This window comes from Sphaerodactylus townsendi, linkage group LG05 (genome assembly GCF_021028975.2).
Source record: "Sphaerodactylus townsendi isolate TG3544 linkage group LG05, MPM_Stown_v2.3, whole genome shotgun sequence".
Lineage (NCBI taxonomy): Eukaryota > Metazoa > Chordata > Lepidosauria > Squamata > Sphaerodactylidae > Sphaerodactylus > Sphaerodactylus townsendi.
In genome coordinates, this window is record NC_059429.1 from 110,972,944 (window position 1) to 110,989,024 (window position 16,081).

The window sequence follows — 16,081 nt, forward strand, 5'->3', positions numbered from 1 at the left end:
CCATTTTGGATCTCGAACTGCATTTGACTGCATTTGAGTTTTTAAATGGCTTTAAATTATCGCGAACTTCCTGAAGCTCTTTTTTGAAAACCAGAATATTAAAAGGACCAAATGTTGTTTAGCTGTATCCGTATCAGAGTTGCAAATTCTCAGGGTATTTCAGCAGCGTGCCAGTGAGGGTTGGATTTACAGTCTGCTGTGAAACCATCTTGGGCATTGTGAAAAGGTGGGATATAAATATTTAACATAAATAATTTCACATTCACGTCACAGTGCATATCTTGACTAATGCTTTGGTGGTGGTTTGACTCTAGATTTGGCTTTTAAAATAGCCTGACTTTTTACATTCGCAGGGGAGACCGCGATGCTGTGAAAAGAATAGCTTATGAGTTTGTGGAAATGAAAGCCAAGGAGCAAGTCATCTATGTCGAGGTCAGATACAGCCCTCACTTTCTTGCCAACTGCAAAGTGCACCCTCTCCCTTGGGGCCAGGAACAGTGAGTACCTCTTTAAATGTGTTAGAGATGCATTACAAAAATGTTTTCCTGAGAAGGGCAAATGTTGTTTAAATACTATTGACTGTGGGTGAGGAAAATTGTTTGTGGGTATGCAGTTTTGTGATTAAGGGTCACAACTGCATGCCTGGTATTATTTCATGCCCAGAATCATTCTAGAATCAACACTGATTTTGCAGGCGTCAGGGTCAGCTTCTTGCTATCTGAACAGGAAAGAAGTTCCCCCTTCTTTAAAGGACACTTGCCATATACTTCTCGTTCTTCCTGTTTAGTGCTGAAGTCCTAACGAGCATCTCTGTCTCTTTCTCTACTACATTGTTCCCAGAGAATGTAAAGGAAAAAAATAGGAGCAAAATCTGGCTTAAATCTTTTAAAATAGTTATATATTTGTACTCATGAAGCAATTTGCTATTAACATGTAAAGCAATAATAGATATTAGCAAGACAAAAATTAAGTCAGTAAGATATTTTAATTAATGTTAATTATGCTTAGTGTGAAAGCACCATATATTAGTTGTTAAAAGTGGTTTCAGAGGGTAGCTGTCTCAGACTGCAGAAGAACAGTTGGATTCAAGTTCAGTAACACCTTGGAGACCAACAAGATTTAGGAGGTATAAGCTTTCAAAAGTCAAAGCTTCCTTCATTGCCTTTAAAGGTGAGGACAGATCTAGGTAGCTTTGACTTGTGAGCCCACTGTGGACTCACAATCATCTCTCTTTGAATAGGCATCTAAACTCCCAAATGACAAAACGTAGTGCAAGAACATATCTGAGAACGATTGGCAGGTGATTTTTGTATTGCTTCTGCTTTAAACGTCAGGATGAAAGAGAATATGTATAAAACAATATCCCTGGTATTAGCTCTTCAAAAATTTAATTGGATATTTCATATTGACAATATGTATGCTGAAAGCATCTGCACAAAAATCAGATTTCAAGCACATGTTAAGCATAAGTTCTGGATGTGTTCAGTATGTGTTCAGTTGAGAAATTTTGGGGAAACATTTTGAGTGAAATTTATAATGGAGTATTTAATTCCAAATGATTACAATATATTTGGGAACTTATCAAAGCATGGTTCTTGATGTTCTTAGTGCAGAAAATAAATGTTATACAATTGGGAAAAGGCAGAAAGCTTGGGGTCAAATCCAGCTAAAATCCTTAAGAGTAATATTTCCATTCAGAAAACAATTTACCATTAAAATGTAAAGTAAAAACAGAAATTAACAAGGCAAACATGAACCCAACTTGGGAGACAGCAAAATTATGGCAAACCTGATTTGTTTGTTTGTTGCTGACTGGGGAATGTTGATAAATTTCTGTATTAGGTGAGCTGAAATACTGCTACAGTTAAGTGCTGATACCAGTGGGAGGGGACAACTTACCTCTAGTACTTAACTTTTGGCTGTTGGTTCGAAAATGTCAGGTTAAAAAAGGCATTTGTGATGTTCCTATAACTGCTGGCATAAATTTTTGCTAATTTGAAGAGTTTGAATTATTGAGGCTCATGCTTCTTCTCTGTTTAAAAAAAATCCTTGTACCTGCAGTGGAATATAAAATGCATTTTTTCTATTGACAGATGTAGACTTGGTACTCTGTATCTTTAAATCAACAAACCTATATCCCAATATGAAATATCTCTCCTGTTTCTTTCCTCCATCCATGCTGTAGCCCATTCTTTGAAAATAATTTCATGCATTACCCTATTAATAGGACCTCCAGCCTTGAGCACTTCATCCATCTTGTCTGTTTAAAGTAGCTGGAAGGGAGGTTTTTTTTTTCTTGGCGGTATTTCTTTCTAGAGAAAAAACAGAGTTTTCGTCCCTCTTCCCTCCCCTGGGAAGAAAAAGCCAATAGCAGATTTGGCTGTTGTAGTTAGTGTGTTGAGAGTAACCTTCACAGGATCTTTACAACTCCTGATTTGTTTAGAAGAAATCAGAGCTTTGTTTGATGATACTGTTCTAATTTAAAACAAGTTGTAAGAAACGGCTTTAGGAATTAGAGACAATGACAGGAAGGAAGCCTGGATAGCCTGAAGCTGTGAATGTTAATGAGTTGAGGTAGGGCTGAGAGATAGGGAAGAGCACTCTTCACCAGCTGGAAAAAATCTGTTTCCTTATGGAAGCCAAGGGGCAATCTATTCTAGTATAGCCATTCGAACATACTGTTAATAAGGCAAGCCACTCTACTTTGCAAGGCGAGAGTCATCTTTGGAAGAATCTATAGATTTATCCTTTTTGCAGCAGAAATAGAGCAGTGCTCTTCATTTAGATATTGGCAATAAGAGTTTTATTTTATTTAAACGGGATAGGTTGAAATTAGGGTCTTTTTCTGTTATGCTGATGGTGCTGATGGAATATTTGGGAAAAAACAAGTTTGACTGCACCCTGAAAGCCAGATACCCTGTTTCCCCGAATATAAGACATCTCCGGAAAATAAGACGTAGTAGAGGTTTTGCTGAAGTGCGAAATATAAGGCATCCCCCAAAAGTAAGACGTAGCAAAGTTTTTGTTTGGAAGCATGCCTGACGAACAGAATAGAGAAATATAAGACATCCCCTGAAAATAAGACAGAGCACATCTTTGGGAGCAAAAATTAATATAAGACACTGTCTTATATTCGGGGAAACACGGTAAATTCTTTTGTGACTGTTTATGTGTAAATAGGTGCTGGATGAGGTGCTCTGCAAAGTGATCACCACATGTTCAGATGCATACTCCCTTCTCATTTCTGGGCAAAAATACACATGGCATGTTACAAAAACTGTGTTGACCTTCCTTTTTGAGAGAAGCAATCTAGAACACTTCCTCTTGAAACGGACATGAGAAGTGGCACTAAACGCCTCTCTGCCCCTGCTTTTCCCTGCCACTCTACCACCACCCCTTCCCACCACTACCCTCCCCAGTATCGCATGTGTATTTATCTTCTGCCATCGTAGCTTAATATGTTGGCCTGCCTCACTGAGAAATGTTTAGTAAACAGTTCTGCAATATAAACTCCAAAACTGACCTGGGGATTCAGCCAGCACGGGGGTGTGATCTTCCCCTTCTTCTCCTGTCATTGTCAGGCAGTGACCACGTGCTAACTGATGTCTCTGTGTCTGTTTTGTGCAGGGGAGACCTCACTCCGGATGAAGTGGTTGACCTTGTTAATCAGGGATTAAAAGCTGGCGAGGAGGCTTTCAACATCAAAGCCAGGTCTATTCTATGCTGCATGCGCCACATGCCAAGTAATGTATTACGGCTCACCTGTGCCTCAGCTTCCCTTTACCTAAACCAGGGGTGTCGAACTCATTTGTTACAAGGGCCAGATATGACATAAATGGAACTTGGCTGGGCCAGGCTTTGCCGGGGGGGTGGGGGGGCGCGGCGGCAGCGCAGCTGCCTCGCCTGGCCTCAGAACAGCACTGGAGAGATGCCTGAACTGGTAAGCCTGCTGGGGGGGGGGGGTACCTTGAGAGGGCTTATCAAGCCCACAAGCCTCCTAAGGCAACCCCACACAGTTTGGCCTAGCAAGGGGAGGGGTTGCCTCAGTTTGCTCACAGGCCTAATAAACCCTCTCAAGGGGATAGATCCGGCCCCCAGACTACATGTTAGACACCCCTGACCTAATTCCACCTTCTTCTACCTTCAGTTCCCCACCATTTCTTCCTGAAATCTATCAACCATTTCTATTTAAAGGGTGTGTGCAGGAGGCTGAATCCTTTTTGCCAACCAATACAATCCCAGACACACACACCCCTCCCCCCAGCGGCTGCTATTTATGAAAGTTTAACTTCTCATCTAACCCCAAGTGGCCACTTTTACTATAGACTTGACTGAAAGTACATTACATTGTGATTGGAAAAGTTCATGTATTTCACAGTTCTTTCTTGAACTGCATTGCTCCTTTAAAAATCCCCAAAAGTTAATCCTACACATACAAGTACAAAAACAGAAGTTATTCAAACCCGAAAAATTTGTTTTGTGGAAAATCAGTTCTGTGAGAAGTTACAGTTAAGTTTGGAGTTGACAATCTTATTTTTAGGACATCAAATTTAAAAAATATTTAAGATGTGTAGCCGCAGAGTTATTTCCAAAGGGATCAGAAGGATGCTTAAAAATATTTTGTTGTAGTCAACCTCTTGAACTATAATTTGTAACTATCTTTTCAGTATTTTGGGGGAAATACATACTACAACTTATCTATAAATATAAAAGCTAAGCTATTTTTGACTGATTACACTTCATAGGGAAATAAGTCATTTTAATAAAAAATAAGATCCATAATTTTCCATCCACATAATCAGAGTTGGCAGACAGTTCCTAGTTAATTAAGTGCACTGTTAATAAGAATGTTAGTAAGCTACAGTAGTGAAACACCAGTGGATGTACATTTTCTGCAAGTGTAGCTTTTAATAAAAAGTATTTAAACTAAAGTACACTTCTAGTTTTCAGAGATTCATTTGCAGTTTAGCATTGGTATGATAGTTTCCTTGATAATGTTAATTGTGGGGATTTTTGTTTTATCAGAAGACAGTGGCAATGAACCTTCTAAAACCTTGTGGAATAATGTTCTCCTTCATAGAATAAAAACACCTATGGTATTGAGTGCTTGTTGACCTTGGTGTTTGGAGGAAATGAGACTCTGCAATTAAGACTGCTTAATGTATTTTAAAACATATCTTGGATTAATGTATAAATAATCACTACAAGAGTATGTGAATTGTTAACACAGTATCTTATCTCTGCTTTTGCTTTCTGCCACACTGAAGTACAGCCTTGGTTTCCTTTTCTAGGGTCATCAGTATTCTATCTTGATGATAAATTGCTAATGAGAATTTTCTGTCTCTTGAGTTCTGTGAAATAACAGATAGTGTGAATGGAACTTTGCCCATGCAGAAAAACTTTTGCAGTCATTACAGATTTCAGGGTGCCAATCAAAAAATCAATGCCTGCCATTTAGTGGCCCATGTACAGCAGTGACAAGTGTGTCTAAGGACATTCATTTGAGCAACCTTTGGCTCCTCTAGCTCTGCATAGAATGCGGCTGAGTTTCAAGGAAGCTGCCATAGTGCAGAATCCTGGCATACATCAATCACCAGGGGGGATCTCGGTCCCAGCTTCTATGCAAGGAAGCGGACAGGATCATGTCTTGGGCCGAACAGAATCTGCTGTCTATCCAAGCAGAACACATTAAGGCCATCTCAACATCACAGCCAACTGGCTCAGTCGGAAGACCATAGCCAACACCGAGTGGTCACTGCTTCCAGAAGTGTTCCAGCAAGTCATTGCCAAATTCCCCATGCCAGAAATTGATCTATTTGCAACCCCGGACAACAGCCAGCTCAAGTTCTTCATGACCCGGTATTACTGCCCGACGGCGTAGCAGCTTGGCCCAAAGTCACATTGTATGCCTTTCTGCCCATCCCACTCATTCCGAGACTGCTGAGGAGGCTCTTCAACAAGCAAGCACTAATGATCCTGATCGCCCCTTGGTGGCCCCGGAGGCCATGGTTTTCCACCATCTTAGAAATGGCAATGGGGGACCCGGTTTCGTTACCAGCCAGATCGGATCTGCTAATCCAGGGTCCGATTTGGCATCCAGACCCAGACAAGCTCCATTTAACCGCCTGGCTATTGAAAGGTCGAGGTTGAAAAGGAAAGGGTATTCAGATGAGGCAGCCCAAACTCTGTTAGATTCCAGGCGTAGGTCAACTACTCGAATTTACGACTACACCTGGAAAGTGTTCATCAGGTGGGCTAGGCGTAAAGAGGTCAATCCTGAACAGCCTGGGTTGGTTAACGTCCTTAACTTCCTTCAGGAGGGAGTAAAAGGGGGACTTAGAGCAGCCACTCGTCATAGGCAGCTGGCGGGACTGTCGACAGTTTGGCCTAGGTGCCAGGGGTTCCCCTGTCACTCGCCACCCAGACGTTTTGTGTTTTTTGAAGGGTGTTTCCCAATCTCAACCACCCCAAATTCACCGGTTTCCTTCATGGAACCTCCATACGGTGTTGTTCGCCCTCACTAGGTCATCTTTTGAACCAATCTGTTCTATATACCTTCGTTGGTTAAGAATGAAACTATTGTTTCTGGTGGCAGTTACCTCTGCAAGAAGGGTTTCAGAAATCAGAGCACTATCCATCAGACAGGATTGCTGCGTCATACATCCAGATAGGGTTATCTTGCGGATGGATCCAACCTTTAAACCCAAAGCCTGCTCGGCATTCCACCTGCAGCAGGAAATAGTCCTCCCCTCCTTCCATCCAAAACCATGGAATGAGAGAGAGAGGCTATGGCACAAGCTGGACGTTCGCAGATCACTGCGAGTGTTCATACAATGAACAGAGACAATCAGATCGTCCAACAGCCTATTCATTAATATATCTCACCCTAGGCTGGGACAACAGATGTCGGCGGCTGCAATAAGTAGCGCCCTAAGATCCTGCATAGCGGAAGCTTATGCTAGTACCAGACTATCAGTCCCTTCAGGTATTACAGCACACACAGGTATTACAGCACATTAGGTGTGCAGCGACTAATGCTGCACTTAGACAAGTGCCAGTGGAGGACATATGCAGGGCCGTTATTTGGTCATCGACATCCTCCTTCGTCTGCCATTACAGACTGGACTCCTGGGCAGCATCCCAGATAGTGTTTGGCACCAGGATACTGGAGTTGGTCAAGGAAAACTGAATCCTACACAGGGACAGGAGGGACACTGCTTTGAAAGGTCCCATGGGAGATGCCCCCCACCTGCAGGAGAATCGTCTATTGGACATTTACCGTGAAGGGACTTTCATCTCAGCCCACCACTTACCAGTTTTCCAAAAATTTTCAGTTCGGGTGCCAAACAGTTAAATGAGGTTTCTTGTTCTTGGGCTAGGGGTTACATAGTCAGGTTAACATGGGTTTTGCAGTGTTTTTTCTCTTAAGTGTTGTTTGTCCCTACTACGTGATCAGTACGTTACTGGAGAGAAAGGGGAGGAGGACGGCACAGGAAGTATTTGACTGTTAGTTCCTGGCTCCTAGTAATAGAGTGAAGGAAGAGAAGAAGAAGAAGAGTTTGGATTTATATCCCCCTTCCTCTCCTGTAGGAGACTCAAAGGGGCTTACAATCTCCTTGCCCTTCCCCCCTCACAACAAACACCCTGTGAGGTAGGTGGGGCTGAGAGAGCTCCGAGAAGCTGTGACTAGCCCAAGGTCATCCAGCTGGCCTGTGTGGGAGTGTACAGGCTAATCTGAATTCCCCAGATAAGCCTCCACAGCTCAGGTGGCAGAGCGGAGAATCAAACCCGGTTCCTCCAGATTAGATACACGAGCTCTTAACCTCCTACGCCACTGCTGCGTAGGAGACCCATACGAGATGCCCGCCACCTGCCAGGAGAAAGTCCCTTCACAGTAAGTGTCCAATGGACGATTTCTTTTGATTCGCACTCTAACCATCAGCCCCTCCTTGCCACATCCTATGCCTTTTTGGGTGGACACAACAACCCTGGATGTTGGAGGGCTAATCCCTCAGGTTGCTGTGCTTATTACTGAGCCATAAGTGAGCATGAGTATTTATTTGTAGATAGCCAAAGGCCATTACAAGGTAAAATTAAACAATAAAACAGTGTTATTGCAGTCAGCAGTAGAACAACATGATGAAATGTGTGTATTAGAAGCAATGACGGATTTATCCTGAAAATGTCTTTCTAAGGGAGTCGACTCTTATAAGCCCAGGCCCTGCCAATGGGTCTCTAGTAGCAATTGCATGTTGACCTCTGCTCAATAAATACCACCCCAAAATGGTGGGCCTGCTCTCCCTTGAGCTGTTGGGATTTAATGCCAGAAAGCAGGCAACCTTCTTAAGACTTTTCTTTGGCAATAATATCCTGTGAGGAATATTTTTCTTGTGTGATTAGCTGCCGTTATCAACTGTGACCTGAAAAGAAATTGCTCTAGAAGATAACTGCTCCTTTATTTTTTTTCTTGTTAATAGTTCAGGGTTAAAAGAACCTTTGCAGCTGCAGATTAGATAATAAGTTAAAGATCCTCTTGTTCTTCCAGTGACTGACAGATATAAGCTTCTTCAGGGTAGGAAAGAGCATGCAAGGTGAGCCTGTGTTCAGTTGCCAGTTTACCAAATTCTACCCAATGCCTTTAATGGCAGCTTGATGTTTGAGCGTTAAGGGATGATGCTGTTCTCTAGCTGCTGAAACCTACCAGCATGATGCTGGCAGGGGACGATGGGAACTGTAGTCCATAACATGAGGGCCGTGAGTTTGACACCTATATGGTATAGGAGAAACATACTGGTTCTTTTGTTGTTGTTTTCTTGGCCAATTGCAGCTCTGTTTAAGGGTCACTACACAAAACAGTTGGACCACATTTATTCTGATGCGTGGACCTTTGCAATGCACTTTTTGAGTTGTTGAAATGTTTGGTATTACAGGTGTATCAAGAAAATATTCCCACTTGTGTCTTCCATGTCCCAAATTCGAATGGCCTGCAGAGCACAGTAGTACCTGCCTGTCTGAGTTGTCATTTAGGTTAAACTAACATAGAGGAAATTTCATTTTCACATAGTATAGTTTAATTAGATGTTTGCGTTTAATCTTCCCCTTAAATAATTAGCTTCCAGGAACCTCTAGGGAATGGTAGGATAATGAAACTGCATGTTATCAGGGAAGTTCTGAAGCTATTTAGAAAAGTAAGTCAATAATGACATTGGGTTTTTAGAATCCCCCCTCCCAAGTGAAGTAGAAATTGGGCATTTGGTCTCGCATCGTAATAAGGCTAAAAATGGTTTAAGAATGAAAAATATAATTTGTGAAGGATATGTCTTAGGAACTATTTCGATAAAGATGCCAGAGGCTTGGGAGCAAAGTTCCAACTCTCTAGCTTGGGAAAATCAAAGGAATTTTGGGACAGGTCCAGCTCAGGGACCTTAGCAGGGATGTGATACCCCAGAGTCTGCCTTCCAAAGCTGCCATTTCTCCCAAGGGAACTGATCTCTGTAGCTTGGAAATCAGTTTTAACTCCAGGAGAACCTCAGGCTCCACCCTGAAGTAAACCCGTATTCCAACACTATATTTTAATTTGGTTACTCCCTTCTGTGCTAGTTACTAAGGAATATTCTGGAATTAATCTTCATTAAGCAAACAAGTTGGTGGAGCTCTGCTTGCCCAATTAAAAATAGCCACTGGAGAAGAACAAGTTGGAACTAGCCAGGAATTGATTTATTATAGCTTCACTGAGAAAACATTTACCCTGTCAGACTCTCATCATTGTAAGTCAAGAGTCCCTTGCCAGGCAGTCAGGGCCTATTTGCATGATTCATCAAACCTGTGGCAGCTTCAGATTTCTGTTGTCTTAGCTTATGAGAAACACAGCTGCCAGCTTACACAAAGGCCTGTATGAGTAGGCTCAGCGATCACTGCAGTACACAGGGGGCTGAAGTAAAAAACTGAAGCCGGTTGTATCAATTCCGATAGGACTTGCAAAACAGAAAATTGGATCTGAGGAATGTTATCTGAGGTAATACTGGAGTCGGTTGCACGTGAGTCATGGAGGAGAAATTGTAGGAGTGGGGCCGAGGTCATTGGGTTTTAAAGGATGAAACATCTTTGGACAGATATGGTCAGTTATCCATATGATAGGCCTGATTGTCTCTTCAACAATTCCCAGCAAATGTCTTTGTTGGGCTAGGAGATACCGTGCACATACATGAGCAGTTTGGTAGACTGTGCTTCTCAGTCTCTGACTATTCCGGGTCATCTTCAAGGTGTTGGTATTAACCTTTAAGGCCCTTCGCGGCTTGGGGCCCTCATACTTGCGGGACTGTCTTACCCCATATGTCCCAAATAGGCCACTGCGCTCTTCATCAGCGGAGCTGCTGGAAGTCTCCAGTCCTTCAATGATGCGGCTGGCCTCTGCCAGGGTCTTTATAGCCCTGGCCCCTTCCTGGTGGAACGCTCTCCCACCAGCTGTTCGGGCCCTGCAGGACCTTGGTGAGTTCCGCAGGACCTGTAAAACTGAGCTGTTCCTCCAGGTATTGTCGAAGGCTTTCACGACCGGATTCAACTGGTTCTGGTGGGTTTTCTGGGCTGTGTGGCCGTGGTCTGGTGGATTTTGTTCCTAACGTTTCACCTGCATCTGTGGCTGGCATCTTCAGAGGTGTATCACAGAGAAAAGTCTGTTTCCAACAAAATCCACCAGACCCCGGCCACACAGCCCGGAAAACCCATTGTTCCACCAGGCTTTTGGAGAGGCTGGCCACGGATTGGCTGCCTCCTGGGGAGGCCCCTGCTGTATGTTGTCATCTTTAGCAATGCCTTATGTTGGTACCATCTCTTGGCATTGCTGCCCCTCCCGGCCTTGGGTCCAGGCGCCACCTATATGGGATTTGAGCTGCCTCTGTTTTGGAATTTCTGTATGCTGCTATTGATTTTAAGAGTTGTAATTATGTTTTAACTGTTGTTAGATATTATGTGTTATAAACCGCCTAGAGCCCTTTGGGGATGAGGCGGTCTACAAAATCTAAATAATAATAATAATATGTTCAGACATCCAGTGTGTAAAATGCTGTCATGTCCCAGCCAACTTATGGTGACCCAGAGGCGGTTTGCCATTGCCTTCCTCTGCATTGCAACGCTGGTATTCCTTGGTGGTCTCCAATCTTTGCTGAATTACAATTCATCCTGGAGAAAGGGTGCTTGAAGGCAAATTTGCGATGGCTTTCCTAAATATAGGCAGATCAGATGAACAGATAGAAATGTGATGGTTTGTATGTTCAGGTAGTCTTCTCTTGTGTGGCATGTTGGGGATGAAAGTATCTTAAATCTCAGATAAAAATCCCAGTTACAGGATAGAAACAAATTCAGTTAGGACACCGGAATCCAGATGCAATAACGGAAGATGTAAGAACGTTTTGAATCTCTGTGCATGAGAAGAGAGGACAGAAAGAATTGGTGAGCCTAATTAGGTTCATGCTACTCGTGAACAAACTCCAGTTTGAAATGGAGCTTCCAGAATAACTATGTTCATCTATTCTGGCAAAGTTAAACAGAAGTCCAGTGGCACCTCAAAGACTAGTAACACTTACTTCAGCCTGTTTTTTTGTGAGTCAGAGCTTGCTTCTTCAGGTACATTTTGTGCATTTTTATAAGGAAAATTACAGAGGGAGGAGGAAGAGGAGTTGTGGCAGAGAAGCCTGCTGTAAATCGCAGCATGAATCATTCAGGTGTGATTCTCTGCATAAGAAACTGGAATTGATGTGGTTGTTACCTAGAATGGATGACAACAAAGGCCACAAGTTCTAGTCTCTCATAGGGGTAACTGCAGTTAATCAGAAAGAAGCATGAAATGAAGAGTCATGCAAATAGAGCCTGGTCATTCATGAAGCTGAAGAGATGGGGGGAAATAGTGATGCACAAACCAAGGATGTATGGATTCCCTTTCATGCTTGTGATTGTGCTTGTGAGATATTCCTGCAGGATTTTTAGTCATAGTTCAGCTTTCTTTGTTCCCCTCTGGAATGCAGCCTTATATGCAGCCAACATAAGACATCTTTTTTCCTATCCATTTCTTCCCTTCTGTTTTTCTTGCACCTCCCAATCTAAGACGGATTCTGCACGGGCCGAAATCACCGTTTGGAGGGGGAACTTCCCATGGCTGCTGCCTCCAAACCGAGGAAGCGCCGCTCTTTTCCCCTCCAAATGGTGTTTTCTTGACTTGCTAAGCGAGCAAGTCTATTGAAAAACAGCAGCGTCCACCCAGTGCTGAGCGAACAGCACCCGGCGTACGCCATTGTTTTTCAGTGCGCCGCTTTAAAAAAACTTACCTCATCCCTGCATAGCTCTGTCAGGACAAGGGATCACGCCCCCTGCCCTCCAACCCCTCAGGCCGTTGCCAGGGCCACGGGGGCCTGTCCCCTCATTCTGACGTAGCTATGCAGGGACAAGGAGGTAAGTTTTTTTAAGCAGCATGCCTCGTTCAGAGATGTTGCCATGACCCACACGTGTGCAAACGGCCCCAGGTCGGCACTGGTGTCATGTACACTGGCGCCCTGCCGCCCCCCTGCAGAATCCGCCTAACTCTGCACCAGTTCAGAAAATTCAAGCCATGTGAGGTAATCTTTTCACACTATAACCAGTATTATGTTCTTATGTTCTTATAATGCACGATAATGTGAGGTTTCTGAACTTTAAAATATGATTTTGGAGATTTTAGTAACTGCTAGTTCTGTGTCAATGCCCAGGAGTAGAGTCACTTCTGAGAAGACCGGTGGACAGACTCCAACATCTGAATGTTCTTTCTGGGAAGGCCTTAACAGAGAAAAATCCTGGAAAATGAAATGATTTTGTTTGACAGATATTTTCTTTTAAGCAAGGTTTTAGAGAGTGCCAAAAAGGTGCCTTGTTACTAACCTCTGGTGCTCTTCTTTTTCAGGCTGGTCACCAGAAGTGGTAGAACTCTGTAAAAAGTATCGAAACGACTCTGTAGTTGCTATTGATTTGGCTGGGGATGAGTCAATAAATGCGGAGACCTGCCCAGAACATCGGAAAGCTTATGAGGTTCGTTCGGTTAACATCAAAGCTCAATCAAAATGCCAGGATCAAAGGAGATGACTGTTCTGGGGAAGAATCTCAGAACAATGGAGGATGGCGGAAAACTTTTTGCTGCAGTTCTAAAAATGCTTACTCAGTAGCAAAGTTCCTTGATTTATCTCTCTCGCTCTGGTTGCCACAGTACATAGTATTCAGTATTTCCTAAAGTATAAATGACTAGCATGTTTGTTCATAACATGCAGCTTCCATTTATTATCTTTCCTAGATGCACTTAATAACCTATTAAAGTTCTTATCTAGGCTAATATGCTGACTCACTTGCGCTAAAACTGTGTGGGTTCTTAGTTGGTTTCACATGAGTCAACACTGGCAATGATTCCGAAAGAACAAGGATGGGGAATGTTCACCTTTCTTTTACTCAGTATCAAAGTTCAGATTGCTTTATCTCAATGATAAACAGAACCGACGTAAGCTTGGATCCAGTGAATGAATATTGTGTGTGCTAGATAGTCTTTGCTGTGGAACGTCTTCCACTCCTAAAATTTCATCTTGGACAAGTCCATGGTTTTTAATAAGCCCTTGTGCAAACAGAACTTTAGCAGGAAAGAAAACACATCCTGCAGCAGAGACTAACTAGCACACACAGAACTCATTCATAGGATTGAAGCCGCTGTTCTTTAGTACCTGGTTCTGAGTTCCACCCATTTCTATTCATTCCTTTGCTTGTTGCAAAGCAAGGTTGTATTTTTCTGTCAATACCCCCCATATCCCCATTCTGTGGAAGAGACAAATAAGATACTATATTGTCATTTTATTTTGTTTGTTTTTTCATACTAATCACAATTCTTCCCATGTCTGTCAGTAAAGGAGAATCTTGATCATAATATGGCAGAATGCGTGGAAGGGACTGTGGGACTAGAATCAGGTCTGTAATCTGCGGTTCTCCAGATGTTCATGGACTACAAATCCCATCAGCCAATTGGCCATGCTGGCAGGGACTGATGGGAATTGTAGTCCATGAACATCTGGAGAGCCGCAGGTTGCAGACCCCTGGACTAGATAATGAGGGATTGGAGCTACAAGTCCTAGGCACGTGGTGGCGAACCTTTGGCACTCCAGATATCATGAACTACAATTCCCATCAGCCCCTGCCAGAATGGCCAATTGGCCATGCTGGCAGGGGCTGATGGGAATTGTTGTCCATGAGATCTGGAGTGCCAAAGGTTCGCCATCACGGGCCTAGGCGTACTGGAGATTCCAGATCTCATTGCTACTCTCTATCATACATCCATTGTGTAAGCTCTGTGACTGTGTAGGTTGCTTTGTGTTTTGTCACAAGTATAAAGCCTCCTCTTATGACTCCTTATCAAGTCATTTCTTAAGCAGGGGGTAGTTTTGCTCACTGACTTTGTCAGCTTTTGAATATACAAGTGGTATCAGTTGGTGAGGTATCGTATTCCTGGCACTAGGCAAACCATTCAGGTCCATATGCATTCATCCAGTAGTATATACAATGCAGAGATCACGTACATCTTTTGGGTGATGGATACGTTAACCTTCACTTTCTGGGGGTCAGCTGATTTGTTCCTGTGCCAAGCAATTACTGGTACTTAAATTTCCTCCTTGAAAGTGACTCCTTATGAATAACCTAGCAGTTGAGTTTTTTTCTCTAGCCCTGCTGAAAATTGCAAAAAAGTCACCTATAGCTTTGCATTACATGCTTATAGTATAGTTTCTTTCACTCTTTTGAAGAGAAAGCACCCTTAAATACAAACATTCTGTGCTTAGAATGGACAGTTCTTCTAAGTCTGTGTGTAACGTGCCATCAAGTCGCCATTGACTTATGGCAACTCCATAGGGTTTCCCATTGCCTTTTTCTTTTCAACAACCCTAATATTCCTTTGGGAAGTCTCCCATCCTGCTTAACTTCTGAGATCTGACAAGATCAGGCTAGCCTGGGCCATCCAGGTCAGGGCTCTTAAGTTTATAACCAAGTAGTTAGGAGAGCACATACTGTCCTTTAGAAACCTGTTTTCCTTTGACATTTACACTCTACTGAAGGTGTGGCCTTTTATTTTTTTGTTCATTCATTTTAACCAGGAAGCTGAAAGATGTGGCATTCATCGGACTGTTCATGCTGGTGAAGTTGGCCCACCCCAGGTCATCAAGGAGGTAAAAATAGATGAAAATAGATCTAACTGAAAATGCCATAACTGAAAATGCCATAACTGAAAATGCCATAAGACTACATCCAAGATATATCAAAGAATTGTTGTTTTCTTCGCAAGTGGAAACTCACATACATCAGAATACCGAGAATGATAACTAAAAAGAACATGAGTTTCTAGTCATCTGGTGTATAAAATAAAAGGTTTAAAAGAGGAAAACTGTGGCTTAGATACTAAGCAGCACACTTGTAAAAGGCAAACTCTTTGCCTCCCTCTAGTTTTCTGTGCCCCCCCCCCCCCCCAAATTGTGGCTCTGCAGTTCAGTGGACTCCCCAAGAGTTGGGGATGGAGCAGAGTGGGAGTTTGCTGTGGGACAAAGGAAATCACCTCCCCTCTTTTGGAAATGACTTTTTTATTCTGCTAGTGGGGCTATAATTGTGTTCACTGAATAGGGCCTTCAAACTTGTGCCTGTTCATTCTTAGCAATGTCAAGTGCTCTTGGTGAAGCTCTTCATGTCTGGTTGGAGAAATTCTTCATTTACATCTCCCAGTTCTCATTGCTGGAGTTCTTTTTCCAGATCCACTAACTTGTATCCCTTCATTCCCTGCCACCATTTTTGTCCCATTCTATGGCAGCAGTTGCTAACAAAAACATAGCTATTAAAAAGTTGTAACCAATCATTTATATCAACTTTGGGCCAGAATCCAAAGTCTGATGCACTGGCTTTTGCATTTGCACATGGAGGTTTTTTTTAAAAAAAATCTCCATCTTTCCACATTTTTCTTCATTACTTTTGTCTTCTTGATGTTCAGCTGTAATCCTGCTTAGGCACTTTCTGCTTTAACTTCATCAGTCGTCATTTCAAG

At 42.8% G+C, this 16,081-nt stretch overlaps 2 protein-coding genes across 2 annotated transcripts in view; one reads left to right on the top strand and one right to left on the bottom strand.

The window, feature by feature from the left end:
- Positions 1-16,081, bottom strand: part of CCN5 (cellular communication network factor 5) — a 136,468-nt gene that overhangs the window by 108,412 nt on the left and 11,975 nt on the right. The window lies entirely within an intron of this gene.
- Positions 1-16,081, top strand: part of ADA (adenosine deaminase) — a 43,012-nt gene that overhangs the window by 20,484 nt on the left and 6,447 nt on the right. Inside the window, exons 4-7 of the mRNA XM_048497117.1 lie at positions 354-497; positions 3,628-3,743; positions 12,929-13,053; positions 15,147-15,218. Of these exons, the coding sequence (XP_048353074.1) occupies positions 354-497; positions 3,628-3,743; positions 12,929-13,053; positions 15,147-15,218 (457 nt within the window). The remainder of the gene's footprint in view (positions 1-353; positions 498-3,627; positions 3,744-12,928; positions 13,054-15,146; positions 15,219-16,081) is intronic.